Source organism: Crocodylus siamensis, chromosome 4, assembly GCF_052110815.1.
Source record: "Crocodylus siamensis isolate JL-2025a chromosome 4, ASM5211081v1, whole genome shotgun sequence".
Lineage (NCBI taxonomy): Eukaryota > Metazoa > Chordata > Crocodylia > Crocodylidae > Crocodylus > Crocodylus siamensis.
In genome coordinates, this window is record NC_143398.1 from 115,173,170 (window position 1) to 115,190,224 (window position 17,055).

The following is a 17,055-nucleotide window of genomic DNA, read 5'->3' on the forward strand; positions in this document are numbered from 1 at the left end:
AGGGAATAGACAATCAAGCCAATCAAAATAGCAAAACAAAACCAAACTCAACAAGCCCATTCGTCCAAAAGAAAAGTTTCAGCCACCTCTAGGAGTTACATTAACAGTCTTCTACAATCAGCACCAAAAGCACTTAGGCCAGATACTCAAAGATATTTCCCTGATGAATGGGCCTGGCAGAATTCAATGTTTATGTGTTAATACATTTCAGCAGCTACAATCAATGCTTATTTTTAAGCACTTATTTCTATTTTTACTGATTTATTTTCAGGATCGCACAAAATTAGGAGTGTGGGGGGCAAACAATTTAGTAATGACAGTGTACTGTTAAAAGCTTTATAAAAACATGTGTCAAAATATAAAAAGTAAATATCCCTAAATCAATCAATCGTACCCGCTTTAAATAGGTATTCATTCATCAGGAAAAAGCTGGGCAGGGACCAGAAGAGGAAGGCAGCAACAGTCCCAGAGCTCTGGGAACACCAGACTGCACTTAGCTGGCCTGCCTGGGCAGGTCCCTGCTGCCACCCAGACTGCAGCCTGCAATACTCTCCCTCTCCCTGGCCCTGCTTTGGGTAGGCGGTTTGTTTAAGTAGTTTATTATCCTTCCAGCCAGTTTCCCCACCCCTTGGAAGGAGCAGCTAATTGCTTGATGAGTCATTAGATCTCCCATTGTTTCCCTCTTTAACCCCACCACCCTCTGTCCCTCCTTTCTTTCTCCACTGTCCAGTAACAAGGGTAAGAGTTCTCTGTTACAGTCCCCTTTCTACAAATTGTGATTATTACCAATAGAAATAATAATTGAAATAATTTGGCTGAGATGATATAGTTGGGGATGGTCCTGCTTTGAGCAGAGGGTTAGAGTAGAACCTGAGGTCCCTTCCAACCTTAATTTTCTATGATTCTATGAAATATTTTCCCATTGGTCTGAAGTGAAATTGCCATTTACCAATGTTTATAGGTAAAAAATCAAATCCTGTCAAGCCTACTGATAAAGCACACGCAGACTTGATTGACTTGGAGCTAGGCACCTACATATGTCTGAGGATGTAGGTCCAGTCCTTCACCTCAAGCTGCAGATGATGATTCCAGGTTCAAAGCCCACGGCCAGCTCTGACACCTCACTCTGTGCACCAGCATACACACTTCAAAACCCTTTCTGGGGCTCAGCTTTTAGCTACTCTTGCCACACAAGCCAACCCCAGCCCAGACATGATGCAATACACTTGTATAGAATATAAAATATAATTTTGTTTTATAATCATATCGTAAGTAAATCCATCTTGATCATATAAGAAACAGCTTAGGCACCAATTGAGGGTTACAGTTCTAGCACAGACATGGGCAAACTGCGGCCTGGGGGCTGGATGCGGCCTGTCAGGCCATTCTATCCAGCCCGTGGGGCCCCTAAAAAATTTAGAAAATTAATATCTATCTGCCCTGGGCTACCTGTCATGTGGCCCTCGATGGCTTGCCAAAACTCAGTAACTGGCCCTCTGACCAAAATAACTGCCCACCCCTGGTCTAGTATGAGAAGTCAGGTGGCAGGGATGTTCTAGGCCAGTGGGCCCAACTTTTTTGGCAGGCATGCTACAAATTAACCCTGCACCCTTCCCAAGTGCCAGAATTCCCTTCCTCTGCCTGATCTTCTGATGCTCTGCTTTCTGTTCCCTGACCCACGCTCACAAAAACTTGTGCAACATTTTATTTATATGTGTGTGTGTGTGTGTGTGTATATCCTGTTATATACACATACCTATATATATATACACCACACACACATATATGTAGAAAAGCTTGAGCTATTCTAATATATATTAAAATATGTTATAGTAGGTGTTTGGCTTTAAGCACGTGGTTTGGGTTTTTTTCCTGGTTTGAAGATGGCAACCCTCCCTCCCAAAAGGAGTACTTCTGGGGGCAACAGAAGGGACTTTGGGTGGCAAAGGTCAGGGGTTATAATATATATAATAGCACAAGCTTTTATATATGTATGTATACGTGTGTGTATATATATACATATATACATACATACATACATATATATACACACGCATATAACTGCTTAATATATAATTAAATAAAACACACATACACACACATTTCTGTTAGTCTATAGGAAGCAAATCTACCCTGCTTCATGCTTCATCTCTGTGCTCCCTACCCCATCTGCTGCTTTGCTTTCTGCTTCCTACCCTATCTATCTGTTCTTGTGCAGCCTGTCCCTTCCCTGATCTGCCATGTGCCACACACAAGAGGCCACTTGTGCCACAGGTTGACTACCCTGCTCTATGCAATGGGTTTAAACTGCAGCAAAGCACATTTTGATCAAGTCCTGGAAGCAGCTCTGGTTGGCTGTCAGGACAGCAGGACAACGGAACAAACTGCCCAGGGAAGCCGTGGAATTTCCTTCCCCGAGTGTTTTCAAGGAGAGGCTGGGCAGGCATTTGTCTTGCATGGCTCAGAAATAGCACAGCCTGCATTTGTGCAGGGGTTTGGCTGGGGGACCCTGGAGATCCCTTCCAGTCCTATAATTTAGCTCCTGGTAGAGAAAAACCTTTCAACAGCAGCTCCAAAAATTCCCATCTTTAAAGGTTGTCATTTGCTTTTATTGGAACTGCCACCCGCAGATGCCCCCGCTGTGAGCCTGGACAAAACACACCTATGCTGAGGAAATCCAGAGACCAGCACTTTGCTACACAGCTACCCTCAAATATCATGCACACTCTTCAACTGAGTTAACCCTTGAGCCTCCCCTGCCTGAAGTCACAACTCAGTGCTCTCTGTGTCCGAGAACACTTACCATCCAGGAAGCTGGGTGAAGCTCTGGTTATGCTGCTCGGGGCAAGAGAAAGCAAGAAAGAGGTTGTGGCATCAGCAGGAGAGGTCTTACTGAAGCAATCCACGGGGACAGCCCCGTTGTAGCAGGAAGTGATGAGAAGAGGGGCCAATTTGGCAGTGGCTGGAGGAAGCAGAAGACATAAGAAAGAGGAAGAGATCAGGACAAGGGACACAATCAGGCCGGATGGATACACACTAAAGAACAGGAAAGTGTCTGAGAGAGAGCACAACCGGAGACTGCTCTGCCAAGAGCAAGTGGAAGCAACTGGAAAAGAATAGGTAGCTCCACCCTTTGAATCTCTTTACCTCTGTTTTCCCAGCACTTGTCTCTGCTCTTGGCAAATCTCTCTCTGGGTATGCATGTGTATAGGTGCATGTGTGCATGTCTGTATGTGCATGCATGCGTTCACAAGGATGACATAGTTGGGGATGGTCCTGTTTGGAGCAAGGGGTTGGACCTGCATGTCCACATGTGTGTGCATGTGAGCACAGGTATGCGTGAATGGTTATGTATACGTTCATGCAGGTCTTTGTGTATGTGAGGGCATACGCATTTAGGTCTACATATATGCATGCGTGTGTGTGTGCCTGCATGTTCAAGCACACGGGGGACTTGCATGTGCATGCTCCCGTCCACCTATATCCACGTGCGTGCATGCATATTCGTGCACGTGTGTAGCGACCTGTGTGCACCCATGAATGTGGACTTGTGTAAGTCCTGGCACGTGTGTACGTATGCATGCGTGTAGGCATGTACATGCGCGGCGGGTCTTGCACGGGCACACCCGGAGAGCCGAGCCGAGGGAGGCGGCGGGCCGGGCCCCACAAGCGCGGGCCTGGGCCGGGTCGCGACGCCCCCGCAAGCCGCAGCGGCCCCGGCCGGGCAGAGGCGGAGGAGAGGAGACGGGCCGGGGCCGGGGCCGGGGCCGAGCTCCCTGGGCCTGTCCCGCCCGCCCGGGGCCCGCACTCACCGCGCGCCGCTCCCGGCGATGGCGCTGGGCCGGGCCGGCTGCCCGCGCCTCCCCCTCGGCCTGGGCGGGACGCGCCGCTCGCCGGGGTCGGGCTGCCACGTGGCTCCTCCTCGCCCGCTCGGGGCCGCCCCTTCGCCCTGGCGCGCGGGCTCGTCCTGCGCCGTCCCGGGCTCGGGCGGGGCCGCCCCGCCCCGCTCGCTGCTCCGCGAGGCGGCCTGGGCGGAGGACGCGGCGAGTCACGGAAGAGGTCATGGCGGAGGGGCCGCTGGAGGGCAGCCAGCCCAGCCCCCTGCTCAAAGCAGGACCAGCCCCAACTGGAGCACCCCAGCCAGGGCTTTGTCCAGCTGGGCCTTAAATCCCCCCAGGGATGGAGATTCTCCCCCCCCCCGCGCTAACCCCTTCCAGTGCTTCACTGCCCTCCTCCTGAGAAAGTTCCTCCCAATATCCAGCTTAAACCTTTGCCTCGATTCAGAACCCTGCGGGGTGAAGAGAATCCCGGGCCTTGCTCCCAGCCTGCCCCTTGGGATGGGTGAGGTCAGCCGGGCAGCAAGCTCCAGGGCCGCGTTGGTACCACGCCTGGTCCGCTCCACTGGCGTCTGTCCACGACACATGCTCCCCTGCCTTCTGGTGCCACCAAGATCCTGGGGCTCCTGGCCAGAACCCTGCTCCACCCACTCCAGTCCATGCAGCACCCAGCCATGTCTACATATTCATTAATGCACAGTAGGTACTGTGCATTTAATTTGGTACATTTAATGTAGTACTTGGTTAATGAAGTACTAAGTAAATATGCAGGAACTACAGTTACTGTGCATTAGCAGCAGCACATGCTTTTTTTAGTGACACTGCTGTGCAGTAGTCTACTAATACTGCACAGTAGTATATTAGCACTGTCCACGCCATACTGCAGTGTTATTAGGCTACTGCACATTAAGCATCTCGTGTAGCTGTAGCCTCTGGGACCCACAGAGGCATTTGTCTAGCACAAGCCTGTTAGAAATATTATTAAAAATGCATTATCAATAGTGTTGTTAGAACAGCACAGCTGCTAGCTCTCCCTGTCTCATTGGTGGAAGAAGCGGGGTTGGAGATTGAAAAAAAGCTACTAAGGGCTCTTTGTATTAAGGTATCACTCTCTCTTTGTTCTGCAAATTTACTATCTCTTTGTTACACTAAATCACACTTCCTTTCATGCCCCCTACATTTCTCAGGGTAGATAAGAATAATTGCTATCTTGTCCTTGAGTTTGAACTTCTTGTAACCTAAAGTACTTTCTGAGCAAGCGCAATTAACTAATACATATAAGCCTATCCGCCCCGCATACTTAAGTAGTTAATTATAATACACATGCAATGTATGATGTGACATCATTTCATATATGTTTGTATGAACCGAAAATGAGTTATAAGAGTTCCTGCTTCTGTACACGTGCTCAGGAGAGAGGGGATAAAAGCCTGCTAAGAAGTGTTCCCTGCGGGCAGAGAGTTTGATCTTTTGTCTTCTCTCTCTCTGACCCTATTTGCAAATATATACCTTTTGTATCACCAACAATGTGTGCCTGAAGGATCATTAATATTCATGAGCCTCCAAAGAAACGAACCGTGATTTTTACATCAAGCCTGTCACCCATGGGACTCGCTACTAGGACTTCCCACTCAGCACATGGGTGGGTGATGGAAGCCAGAGAGCCAGCTGCTCAGTAGCTGCTTTTGGTGCGAGACAATTTCCCTTTTGTTATCGCTGTGATTGTTATTCCCAGAAAGTTACAGGATGTGGAGATAAATGGTGGGAAGCAAGGAGCAAGATCTTTGGCTTTATCCAATCTCAGCACCTGGAGGACAGACCCCCGACATGCCCGCTCATTACCCCAGCACTGCTGTTCCTTAAGCCAATAAGTGTACCTCACTGACTGTGGCCTCATGTGCCAGTCCCTGAACTCATCACAACACAACCCAGAAAAAGCCCTACCTCTCTCCCTTGCTACATATTGTGACTACAAGCACCAATACCATTGTAACATTTTCTTTAGTTCTTTGCCTTGTCTGCTGAACTTCAAGCACTTGGATAGCTCCCAGGCTCCCATTACTCTCCCTTGGCTTGGTTTGTCTCTCTGGAAAAGGCACTGGCAGAGTGGGGCTGAATGAACAGTATATCCTCACGGATGAGACAATGGAAGAAGTCTGCAGGGGAAAACAGACAGAAGATGTAAACATGTTACCCTTCCCAGATTGCTCCACTTCATTTAAGTATGAAGTAAAAGCATCAGACTACCAACCCTGGGCTCCCTGATAGGAGACCTCTGTTATTTCATGGACAGTCTTACAGCCTCAAGCCTAACCTGCTGTGGACACAGTGTGTAGCTTTCCCTACCACCAGGGCCTGCCAAGACAAGGGCTAACTGTGATGTGGGAAACACTCGGAAGGCTCAAATGAGTTGCATTTCATCATGTGTATAAACATATAACATCTGGAGCCCTGTGATCAGGGCTCTGTTGTGTTATGCGCTGTACAGACATGTAATGAGAGACAGCCACTACCCCAATTAATTTACAATCTAAACAGGTAAAATGGATGAAGAGTAGGAACAGGCAGATCTTTGTTATCACAGATGGCTCCCTGCAGTGCCTGAGGGCTAGCGATTTGCCTGCTGTCACAGAGCAAATCAGTGGCAGAGCTGTGCAATGTATGCCGCTCTCCCGAGTCCCAGTACAGCGCCTTAACTCAGTGGCATAGTTAGGGTAGGGTGACAGGGCCAACTGTCCTGGGCACTGATGGAGGTGGTTAGGGGAAAAAAACCAAAACAAAACCACTTTGGCTGCAGGTGTGTGATTGTGATTGTGGCAGCAGTGGCAACCAGAAGCTGCTGGCCCTGGGTGCAACAGCCACCTGGGCACCCTGCTGCCTTAACCAGACCATTTTCTCTATCCCTCCGCATTTGGGCAAGTGGGTGGAAGTCACTGCAAGCCAGAGATAACTCTGCTGTTATCACCTCCGGGGCCATCAAGATAGGCAGGGTCAAAACATCTGACAGCCTTCAAAATGTCATCTGCTTATAACAAGAACTTGATCTGTTTCACTTCTGCCACCCAGCGGGCAGAAGTGATGGAAATCCCAAGCTGACTGTGGAAAAAGGACAGTGAGAGAAAGAGCAATAAAATATCCCATCAGCAGAAAGCAAGAATATCCTTTCAGTGTCATAGGGATAGTAAATTAACTAGAGTTTGCCACAGTAAGGTTTAATTACTCATTCTGAGAAAGATTTGTTTGCATAAAATGTTTTAAGATTCAGCACTTCAGTTTTCCCCAGTTGGGTTTCCCCTAGATAGCTTATACGTTTCCTGCTGGGTGAACAATGCATAAAGTCTGGTGACTTGCAAACCTGCCAAAATGGGCTCGCTCATGAAGGGGAGATTACAGACCAATCAGGGCAAAAGCTTGTACATTTGATTCAGGTGATGTCCAGAAAGGGCTGTTCCAGTCTGGAGATTAAGGAGCTGCTGGAGTTTAGCCTGAGTCCTTCCAGAGACAAAGTTGTATATTGAGCATCATCCTTGAGGCTGCCCAGGACAAGGAGACTGGGAACAGAAGTGCACTGGTGCAATTTTCAGCATTTTTAGGTTTCATACAGGATGGTGGTTCATTGTGGAGCAGATTCTGATGACACGTTGAGTTAAGGAGAATGGGGAACAGCCCACACTGCTATTGCAGGTAAGCAGATGGAAATGCATTGCAGTGATGAACACAGGCATTTGATGCAGTGACAACACATCACTTGCTCAATGGCATCCCCTATGGCAAGAGAATGGGGACAAAGGCATGCACAAGCACCACATTAAAAGGATCTTTGATAGAATAAGGGCTGAGCCTGGCTTTTTGCCAGGTTACCACAGCTTTAGAGGTAGTGCTGCTGGTTTCAGGGGCTCTGTCACTATGTTAGTGCAACCGCAGGCATCTTCCAGGAAGAGGTGTTGTACGTGTTATGGCCCAGGAACTATGCAAGAAGAACGATCTGTTTGGTGACGTGCTGACAGCTTCTGTATTTATTCTTAGACTTAATTTGCACATGGAATTGCACACAAGCCATTGTTTTATCTGGTAATTAAACTTAAGACTTTTTCTGCTTCTTTCCCAGACCTAAGGCACTTTTGTGCTCAAAAGCTTGTCTAACATCTCTCCCATCTATACAGTTGGTCTGAATAAAAGACACCACCATAAAAACCATTGCCTCAAAGAAATAAGCAAACAAACAGTTGTTTCACCGGCGCAAGCATCATATCTGCTGGATCCATTGTGCTCCTTGCTCCGTTAAGCACGTGCCCTCTGTAGCAACTTGAAAAACAATGGTAATTTCCTTTTAAAATAATACTCACAACTGGCAGGGGTCTGGGATGTGTGTTCCTTTCAGTCCCAGGATTATGACTTAGTGCCAGTTCTTACTATTCTGGCTGCTTCTCCAATCCCTCTCTATTGGCATCTTCTCGGCTGCTTCATCTTCTGTCCTTGCTGGCTTCTCTGCTGGAGGAACTGAGGAAGCAACATACAATACTGAAAAGATGGAGCACTTTGGCTTTATCAGAGTAGCAGGCTTGTTTGCCTTTTCAGCAAAAAGCCCCGATATATTTCAGCTGGACACAAGGATAAGTGACTCACACCCAAGTCCCAAAGTAACTCAAGCACAAACAAGAACAGAGCCTAGACCTCCTGATTACTAGGCCTGTGTCTTACCAACAGGATCAGCCTCCCTCACTCCCTGGGTCTTGGTTAAAGTCCATTTTGGGAGCAAGTGGTGACTGAAACAGACAGGAACTCTGACAACCAGAAAGAAAAAAAAAATAATTAATAACTTTATTTTTTTAGTTCAGTTGGCCACCTGAGGTGCTTAAATCTCAATACCAACAAAGCAAGTGTGCATAAAAACGAACAATAAAACACAACCAAATGGAAGAAAACAGGCTGGAAGTTTTATACATGTAGGGTACACTGTACATACTTTTCTATTAACATTCCATACACACCAATGAAAAAAGCCTGGAACAGTCTGAATATCAGTTTCCTCTCATCCCAAGAGGAAGGTGCCAAAGCAAAATCCCTTCACGTGGATTGCACTTCATACACATATAGTTATTATTTAAATTACTGCAATGTCATCACACATGGCATCTGCCTCTCCCCTTCACATCTACACCCTTAATGACATCCTCGTCTGCCAAGCTACCTTACCTATGATGTCATTCCCAAAAGCACAAATGTTTGGGAAACTTCTGGTGTCTTGTGTTGTCTTGCATCAATCAAGGAGGATTTAATCTCCTTCTCTGTGAATTATATACAGGCTGGTTCATGGTATGTTTTGGAGTTCTCTTTATTGCAGCTGGTAACAGTTTCAGCTTGACACAGCCACTGTGGCTTTTCACATTTTTTTTTTTAAACATTTCATGATGTAACACTTTCCTCACACCAGTGTCTGATAAACATTTATCTGAAAATTCATTTGAAAAGAATTTAAAAAAAACAAAGTAGTGGTGATGAATGTTTTAGGATCAACTGATAAAAAATGGAACCAACAGCTGTTCTAGATCATGCAATCTAGATTTCTCCAATGCTCCAAGATAATTTCAGTTAGGACATATAAAAATATTTAAAAACCATTGGAGTGCACACAAAAGTGCTTGGCTTTATGCAAGTACCATATTCTAAGGCATTGCCCAAGAGTTTGATTCCTTGACCACAAGGGTAACCCAAGGATCCATTAGAGTCTTTACAATACACACACACACACACACACACACACACACAAATATTTACATTAAATGCTGGGGGGACAGGGAGGAGGAGGAGGAAGAGCAAATTAATGTTACTGCTTTAAAAGCTGCTGTGTGCTCTAAAATTCTGTGTGTTTGCTACTTGAGTTTGCAACAAGAAAAGATACCTTCTGGCACCAGGAGGACAGTGGGGTTCTTAAGTTAAAGAGGCAAAACTGTATATGGAAGTTGGAACCAAGACAGTCACGTCCTTTTCACTATTCTCCCCAGGTTCAGGATAGGTGGGAAAGGAAACATAAGCCCTTGGTTGGGTTTGGGTCTTACCAAGTTGTGCTAATATAAGAAAGATCTAAATTGCATAAGGCCCAAATTCAGGTTTGCACCACAGGCTGACCTTGTTTCACTATCATATCTCTGTTGGCATAAATTGATCTGGATAAATGCAAGCTGGTCTGACTTCTGTTTGACCCTGCCGATTATTTCAGGGTAACCCCATTCTATACCATGAACAGGGAAACGTAAAACTTCTTCCACCTTCACTCACTGCCATTTCACAATAGGCTGGAAAATGCTGTCCTTCAGCTCAGTCCACAATGTGCATTAAGGAACATAAAACCATTATCCCCTGTTTCCCCTAAATCCTAAGAACAAGAACTGCAAAACTGCAGCAGGTAAGAAAACAATCCAAGTAGACCAGACGTCTCTCCATCCAAGAACCAGTGGTTCTAGTTTGTCCACAGACTGCATCAGGTGCTGGTTTTTATCTTCCCTTCTCACCCTTGAACACTGAATTCATGGCATCCCATCAAGCCATCTGGCATGGTCATATAATTTCTCTGTACACCAGTTCCCAGGGCAGCAAGTTACCACATGAACTCCAGTTCATGCTGGCAGTGCTGTGCCAGAGCTGCCATGTTTCCCAAAGCAAGGGACCCTTTGCTATACTGTCTCAGGTTTCAGATATTTACAAAGGGAAGTGGCATGCAAGGCTTGGAGGGGTTATTGAGTGGGGTTCATGAAAATTTAATCTTGCAGGTGATTGGGGAAAACACTCTGATGCAAAGAGACTGGAGCACATGGAGGATATATAAAATATCAGCACTCAAAGATGGGGAATTCTTACTTTCATTCTACCCTGGACAAGAGAATAAGGGGGCAAAAGCATCTGTCATGCATATAAAATCAGAATGACTTAGCCTAGTGAGGGGAGTGGAGGCTTACAGGTTTCCTGTGTTGCTGTAGATTAAGTTCCAATCGGGTGAATACTGGATTATAGCACAGTAATGTGAACTGGGTGGGAAGAAGTGTTTGTGACTGGTCATAGGAACTAAGCATGCTGCCATCAATATCTGTATTTTTAATGCCTATTTTCAGGCAGCAGAAATAAACTCCCCTGCAATCATTGGAGCAGCCTGCAGAAAGTCAGGCAGCACAGCAGATAGTGTTCTCCAAGCAGAGTGAACATATCTGAGTCACCTCTCTAACACCAGACTGTCTATGGTAGGAACTGTTTTTGGAAAAGTACAATAACATATGCATTATCTACACTCAGTGCAAAGAGTAAATCAATGAAAATAATGTGACATCATCTTCCAACTGAAAACGCAATTAAATACCAAAAAGGAAGACACCACCATCTAGACAACAGTATGGATTCAAGTCAGATTGAAAAGATCAGCACTGCCTCTGGAAAGTACAGCTAGGCTTCAAAGTAGCAATGGGAATTTTATCTTTTGAAACTGAAAGAAAAAACTTTCCAGCTCTGAAACACACCCATTTTGGTGCTTTCTACCAATGAAGCTAAGCCAGTCCTACTTTGTGCCATCAAGTAAGATCTCAGTGGAGAAGCAGTATGAATATAGCTGATACCATCAAGAAGGGTAAACCCTACATGTGGGAGACACCAGGCAAGTGACAAGGATCATTAGCAGCTAGAATCATCTCCCCTCACTCCCTAGGAAGGCTTAGCCCTTCACATTAAATTGAACATGGGCTAGATGGTCCCCCCTCCACATCCAGACAATTTCATACCCAGGTTGGCCGGATGTTATTTCTTCATCCCCAAGGAAACAAGGCCTCTGCTTCCTGCATGTCCTCTGTCTGCGGGCTTAGGAATAGAAACAGAGCTTGGGTTCTAACTGAACCTTTACTCCATTGCACAGTGCTGCACCAGTCCAGCACAGTCAACACTATCTATGGCGGCATGAATCAGTACTAATACCAGCTCACGTGTCATAGGTTAAGGGCCTCTGGCTTTATTTACATGCAAGACAAGCATGTCACTGATTACATGCCGACAGTGCTCTATGTGTTACTACCCAATGCTGATGGCTCCAGTCCAAGAGCTAGAACATGCTACTCCAATTGTGACACAAATATCAACAGCTTGGAAATAGAGGTTCAGATGGTTTCATGTCACAAGAGTCACTTTTCATTAAAAAAATTGTAAAATATTGAATGTAAAACATGTATTTAAAAAATAAACTAGTGGTTATGCCATTCGTTTTTTGAAAGGTTTACTTAACAGCAAATACATATTGTGCCTTTCCTACTTTTTCTGATATAAAAGGCCTGAGTGTTTGTTTTTAATTAAACTTCACATGTTTTCCCATATTATGTGCAATATTTACTCTTCACTTCTCTTCACTTGCACCCTTTGTGTTGCAGAACCCTAATGAAACCCTTAGGGCTGCAATTTTAGAAGATTCACTTACTCCTAGTTCAGGACACAAAAGTCCATCACTCATTACTGCCTTGTGTGATAATTGCTACCCAATAAGTCTCTTCTCTCTCTCTCTCACCTAAACAAGTCCTAAAACAGTTACTTTTTCACCTGACAAATCTTGTTTCTCTCATATCCCTAGATCATCACAGCTACAGCAACACTACACTAGTAGCACTATTCAAGTCCTCCAAAGAGCTGGCCAGTGTCCCCCAGCATAGAAGGGAAAGGTGTGGATCTAATATTTCCTCTGTGAAAAACAAGCAGAAATCTTTACAGCATGTTGGTAAGAGGCCACGTTTACACACAAGGAGGGAGAGGGATCCTTTTCTTTTTGTTTTTGCTTTGCAGTTCACATTTAATGATCTTCAGTTCAAAATCAGCTATAGTCTACATAAATATATGGTGCACCTTTAACCTGGGGAGGAACGTCCTCTGACTGAAAAACATTTACAGTTGCAGCATATTTCTGGTCTAGAATTGTTGTTCCATAAGAGCCGATGTATTTTATGGGGAACTCCAAGCACACAGTGTGTAATCTCCCACTGCTGTTTCTGCACCTGCAGCTAATACATCTTCACTGCACTGGTTTGTAGAGAGACTTGTTCTATGTGGAGACGCTCCATTAGTGTGCCAGTACCTTGAAGGTATTTTTATGGGTGTCAAACAAGTCTTGTTAACATGCACACCTTTAAGTGACATAGTAGTTAGCTCTCTGCATTGCACCATGAGAACTCGGGTTTAATGTTTGTTTCTTTACTTCTAGGAAAGGGAAGGAAGCACTGTAGACAGTTTGTTCAGGCCATGCTAGCTGGGGAAGGAGCATTGGGTTAATGTGGAAGAAAGCATGTTTTCAACGCTTGCTAAACAGCATTGCTGATACTTCTAGAGAGCATCCCATCCCTGTCTCTTTGGCTGCAAATATGGTGCATGGGGAAGGTCCTTGAGGGTGGCATATGACATCAAGAAAACTTAGGTGTGGGGCTATTTAGCGTTTCCATAGGAGCATACACAACTTTTCTGGGGAATGTAGATAGCCAGAAGCAAGAAACCATATTAGTCTCTCCATCATTATAAATATAAGAAAAAGCAAGTAAAGGACTTGCAGCATGATGCAGCAACAAATTATAAAAAAGGACCCCAGGGCTTCAGGTATCAGTTTCATCAACAGTCTGATATCCACTTTACAGGGTTAGCAGTCTCAGTGGTGCTATGTAGATTTGTTTGGGAGTGACGCTATCACTCACACACAGGTGAAGAGCAAGCTGAATATATTTATCAGTTACCATTAAAACAAAGGCTAAATAAAGCCCATTAATGGTGCAATTCCAACCAAACTCTTCTGGGTAATTCAAAGTTAGAGTGATGCCTGGCATCAGACATCACACCCTATGCACAGTACTATTTAAGGTAAGCCCTGTGGGATCAATTTAAGTTTTGGGAGTCTAGTAAGTGGTCTTTCCCGGAATTGTGACTGAATTGCTGAGTGTACATCTGCTTGCTACTGTGTGTAGGAATACAACAAGCGCCCTCCTAGCTCAAACACAGCAGCCCTAGTAATTAGGCCAAAAAAAAAGCCTCCTCTGGCAGACACTGCAGTAACTGTGCAATTTCCTTATGGGTGGATTGGACAGTGAGAGGGCTCACTCTTTAGGTGGGAGGGAAAGATGGGGGAAATGTTCATGTCACAGTTTTGACTTGTTACAAACTTTTAATATTTAAATAAATTATAAGATGGTTAGAGTTTAGAGAAGAATCCTGAAATGCAGAGGAAAAATCTGCTAGGAACACTACCAGGCTCTCACAGTCCTGTGGATGTCCAGGCAACCACAAAGTGGAGGGCAGGACAAGATACAAATGCAGGTCCACAAATACTGCTCTCTATGTGAAGCAGGGACCAATCTGCAGCAGTGTCTTGTTCTTTTGCAGTTAACACCTTCCCTCCCCCAATGATCCAAGAAATGTAACATTGACATTATTAATCAGAACGCTAATAAATAGACACAGGTAACAACAGTCCAGTCATTTAAAGTGGAGGTCGTAGGATGCAGCAGGCACACACCCAAAACTTGTCCGTTTCTTAAAAGGTACAAAAATGAATCTTCTTTCAAGTATTAAAAAAATAAGTTAATTGACATAAAAGGGTCAAAGTGACTAAGGGCCCAGGCAGGTCTTAAGCTTCATTTCCAATGTGCAAAAACAAAATAAGGAGGAAAAAAAATAATCAAAACAAACACTGAAGTGTCTCATCAACAAGTCACCCAACGATGGCTCCTGCTTGGGGTTTAAAAGTCAGAGACTTCTGTTTGATGATCCCCTCAACACACTTGCCACATCTCACAAAGTCAATATGTTCCAGTGTCAAAACAGTTGCAACAACAACAAAAAAAAACAACCCGAAATCCATTAGCCTTTCAACTGTGGCCATGAAGACAAGGCCAGCAGTGACTGCCTGTCCAGTGTGTAGCAACATGTAGGGAGATATGGGAGTCTTCCCCACTTTTTTGTTCTTTTCTCTCCATAACAATGGCAGCATTCTGAAGAGTATGATGGAAAGAGTCCTCCAATACCCAAGTCTCTGCAAAAGCTACAAGGAGCAGAAGATTTCAGTTGAACAGACTACCTACATTTCTTTGTGTCCATGCATAATGTTTAAATTCAGGTTTCTTTGGTGGGGAGGAAGACTAAAACAATGAAGGTGCTGTTCTGGAACACTGGCGCTGTCCTTTGGATGGTTAACTCTTCCACAAGTGCTGCTACAGGCTGCTGTGGTTTTCAGGAAGAGGGTAGCCACTCCCTCCCTTTTATTAAAAATCCTAGTATTGAAAATGGGGGGGAACATAACTGCAGCAAATCCAGTCTGGTGAAGGGTTACTTCTCTAAAAGATAATAACCTCTTCCTCTGTCCCCAAAGTTTATTCCTCTCCCTCATATTGTAAAAACACAATGGCCCCTTTGTACCAGGCCCTAAGGAGGCTGTGCAGTCTTAGTCTTCGACTTGGTGTGCAGGCATGTGGAACTGAGGCCTTAGGAGTTAATCCCAGTTATCAAAAGGCTTCTAGGTGCTTGAAACTGAATCCTTGCGTGCTGTAGGAATCTTATGGTTTCCTCCTCAAGATCTCCTGAGCCAGGTAGTTCTGGCGGACTCAGTGTAGGCCAACTGGACAACACAAACCAGCAGAGGTGGGTGTTAGCTCAGGACCAGTTCAAGCTAAAGCCTTTGGAGAGCATGACCGCTTCTAGGTCCTTGTCCTCCTCCTTTTCTCGTAACCTCTGCTCCTCAAGAAGGGCTACTAGAGAGTCTCTCTGTTCCACCACTTCCAGCATCTCATTCAGGATCCTCTTTTCCTCTGATAGCTCCTCATCTGTCTTTAAGTGATCTGGAGAGAAATCCAAAAGTGTAAGAGCAACCAGGACTGGAAACATGCACACACTCCATAAAAAGTTGCCTCTCTTGATACTCACCTTCCACTGCCATCCTTTCCCGGAGCTCCTGCTGTAATCGGCTCTGCCTGTCTTCCAATTCCAGCTCCCGAGCACTGAATAGAGAAACAAAACAGAAGACTACATAAGATTCAGGTAGGTTCAGATGTGTTGGCTGGGAGACAATCCTCATTCAAATCTGGCCAAAGATTGTTGGTGCTGAATCATTAACATTTTCCATTTTTTAAGTGTGGAAAAAATGGCTGCATAGGTCCAGAGATGTTCCAAAAGACATTACACAAAGGTACTGGAACAAAATCTGAGAAGGTAAATAGAGTTGGGAGGATTAAAGTCCCAAGTAGTGGACAGATGGAAAAAAACAGAACTTTGGGGGAGAGTCTCTTTTTCATGTAGTTGGGTACCAACCAGCCCAGCTGCTCTCTCTCAGTCTTATTCATAGTGTTAATACCTACACTTAAAGTATAAGATAGGGAGAATGGGAAGGAGCAGATACATCTGCAATTTTTGCAGAAGACACAATTTACTTCTTTGCAAGTAGTAGGGCCAAGTGATGAGGGACAGGAAATATACGTGTAGCAAGGATTGTTTTTAGAGACATCTTTCACTGGACCACCTGGATAGTAGGGAGTGGTGCTAGAGAATCTTCCAGGCACAAATTGTTCTTCAGGTCTGGGAAAGAAGCAGATATAGTTTGAGCTAGAAAACAGAAAGCTCAAGAGCAGTAAGGAGAAGTGCAGTAGAACAGATAAAAAAAAATAAGTGGACTAAAACCAGACAATAGCTTTATGGCTCATTGCAATCTAGGGGCTACCTCTGCTAACCTCCCTTTACCTCAAGTGTAATAATGATTCTTGAATGATCTTGCTCTGTAACTAATTAGGTTATCTAGTCTACTGCACTTCTCTTGTTTGAAGCCACTGTCTTTGTTCCTACTTTACAGCTCCCCACCCCCCACATTCCCTTAAGCATATTGAAGGCAGAGTAGAGATGCCCCTTACAGACTAACTGAATCAGAGATGCATAAGTTTTCATGAGCAAGAGCTCACTTCATCAGATGCAGACTGTTTGTCTTTGTACTTAGAGTTGTATACATGCCAGTGTTTTGTTACTCAACTCAAGTTGTCTGCTTCTTTTCCAGACCTGAAGACAGACAATATCTGCCCAAAAGCCTGTCTGACCTCTGTCATCTATGCAGCTGCTCCAATAAAAGCTATCACCAAAATAATCCTTACCTTCTGCGCATGTGCAACTCCCTACATGTTACACTTAAGGTGTGATTAACCAGTTACTCACACATTAAGTTGTGACACAGCTATAC

At 44.9% G+C, this 17,055-nt stretch overlaps 2 protein-coding genes across 18 annotated transcripts in view; both read right to left on the reverse strand.

The window, feature by feature from the left end:
* Window positions 1-3,889, reverse strand: part of BID (BH3 interacting domain death agonist) — a 33,357-nt gene extending 29,468 nt beyond the window's left edge. For 2 of the 3 annotated variants that reach the window (XM_090043471.1, XM_090043467.1), the window contains exon 1: window positions 3,813-3,889. The gene's annotated coding sequence lies outside the window, so the exon portion shown is untranslated. Of the gene's footprint in view, window positions 1-2,803; window positions 2,880-3,812 lie in introns of those variants that run through there. The other variant, XM_090043468.1, reaches the window with a different exon arrangement.
* Window positions 3,890-8,634: 4,745 nt separating this feature from the next.
* MICAL3 (microtubule associated monooxygenase, calponin and LIM domain containing 3) overlaps window positions 8,635-17,055 on the reverse strand; it is a 231,236-nt gene continuing 222,815 nt past the window's right edge. For all 15 annotated transcript variants that reach the window (XM_090043473.1, XM_090043486.1, XM_090043484.1 and 12 more), the window contains 2 exons: window positions 15,759-15,832; window positions 8,635-15,673 (listed from right to left, as the gene is read on the reverse strand). In XM_090043473.1, the coding sequence (XP_089899599.1) occupies window positions 15,489-15,673; window positions 15,759-15,832 (259 nt within the window). In that variant the 3' untranslated portion in view covers window positions 8,635-15,488. The remainder of the gene's footprint in view (window positions 15,674-15,758; window positions 15,833-17,055) is intronic.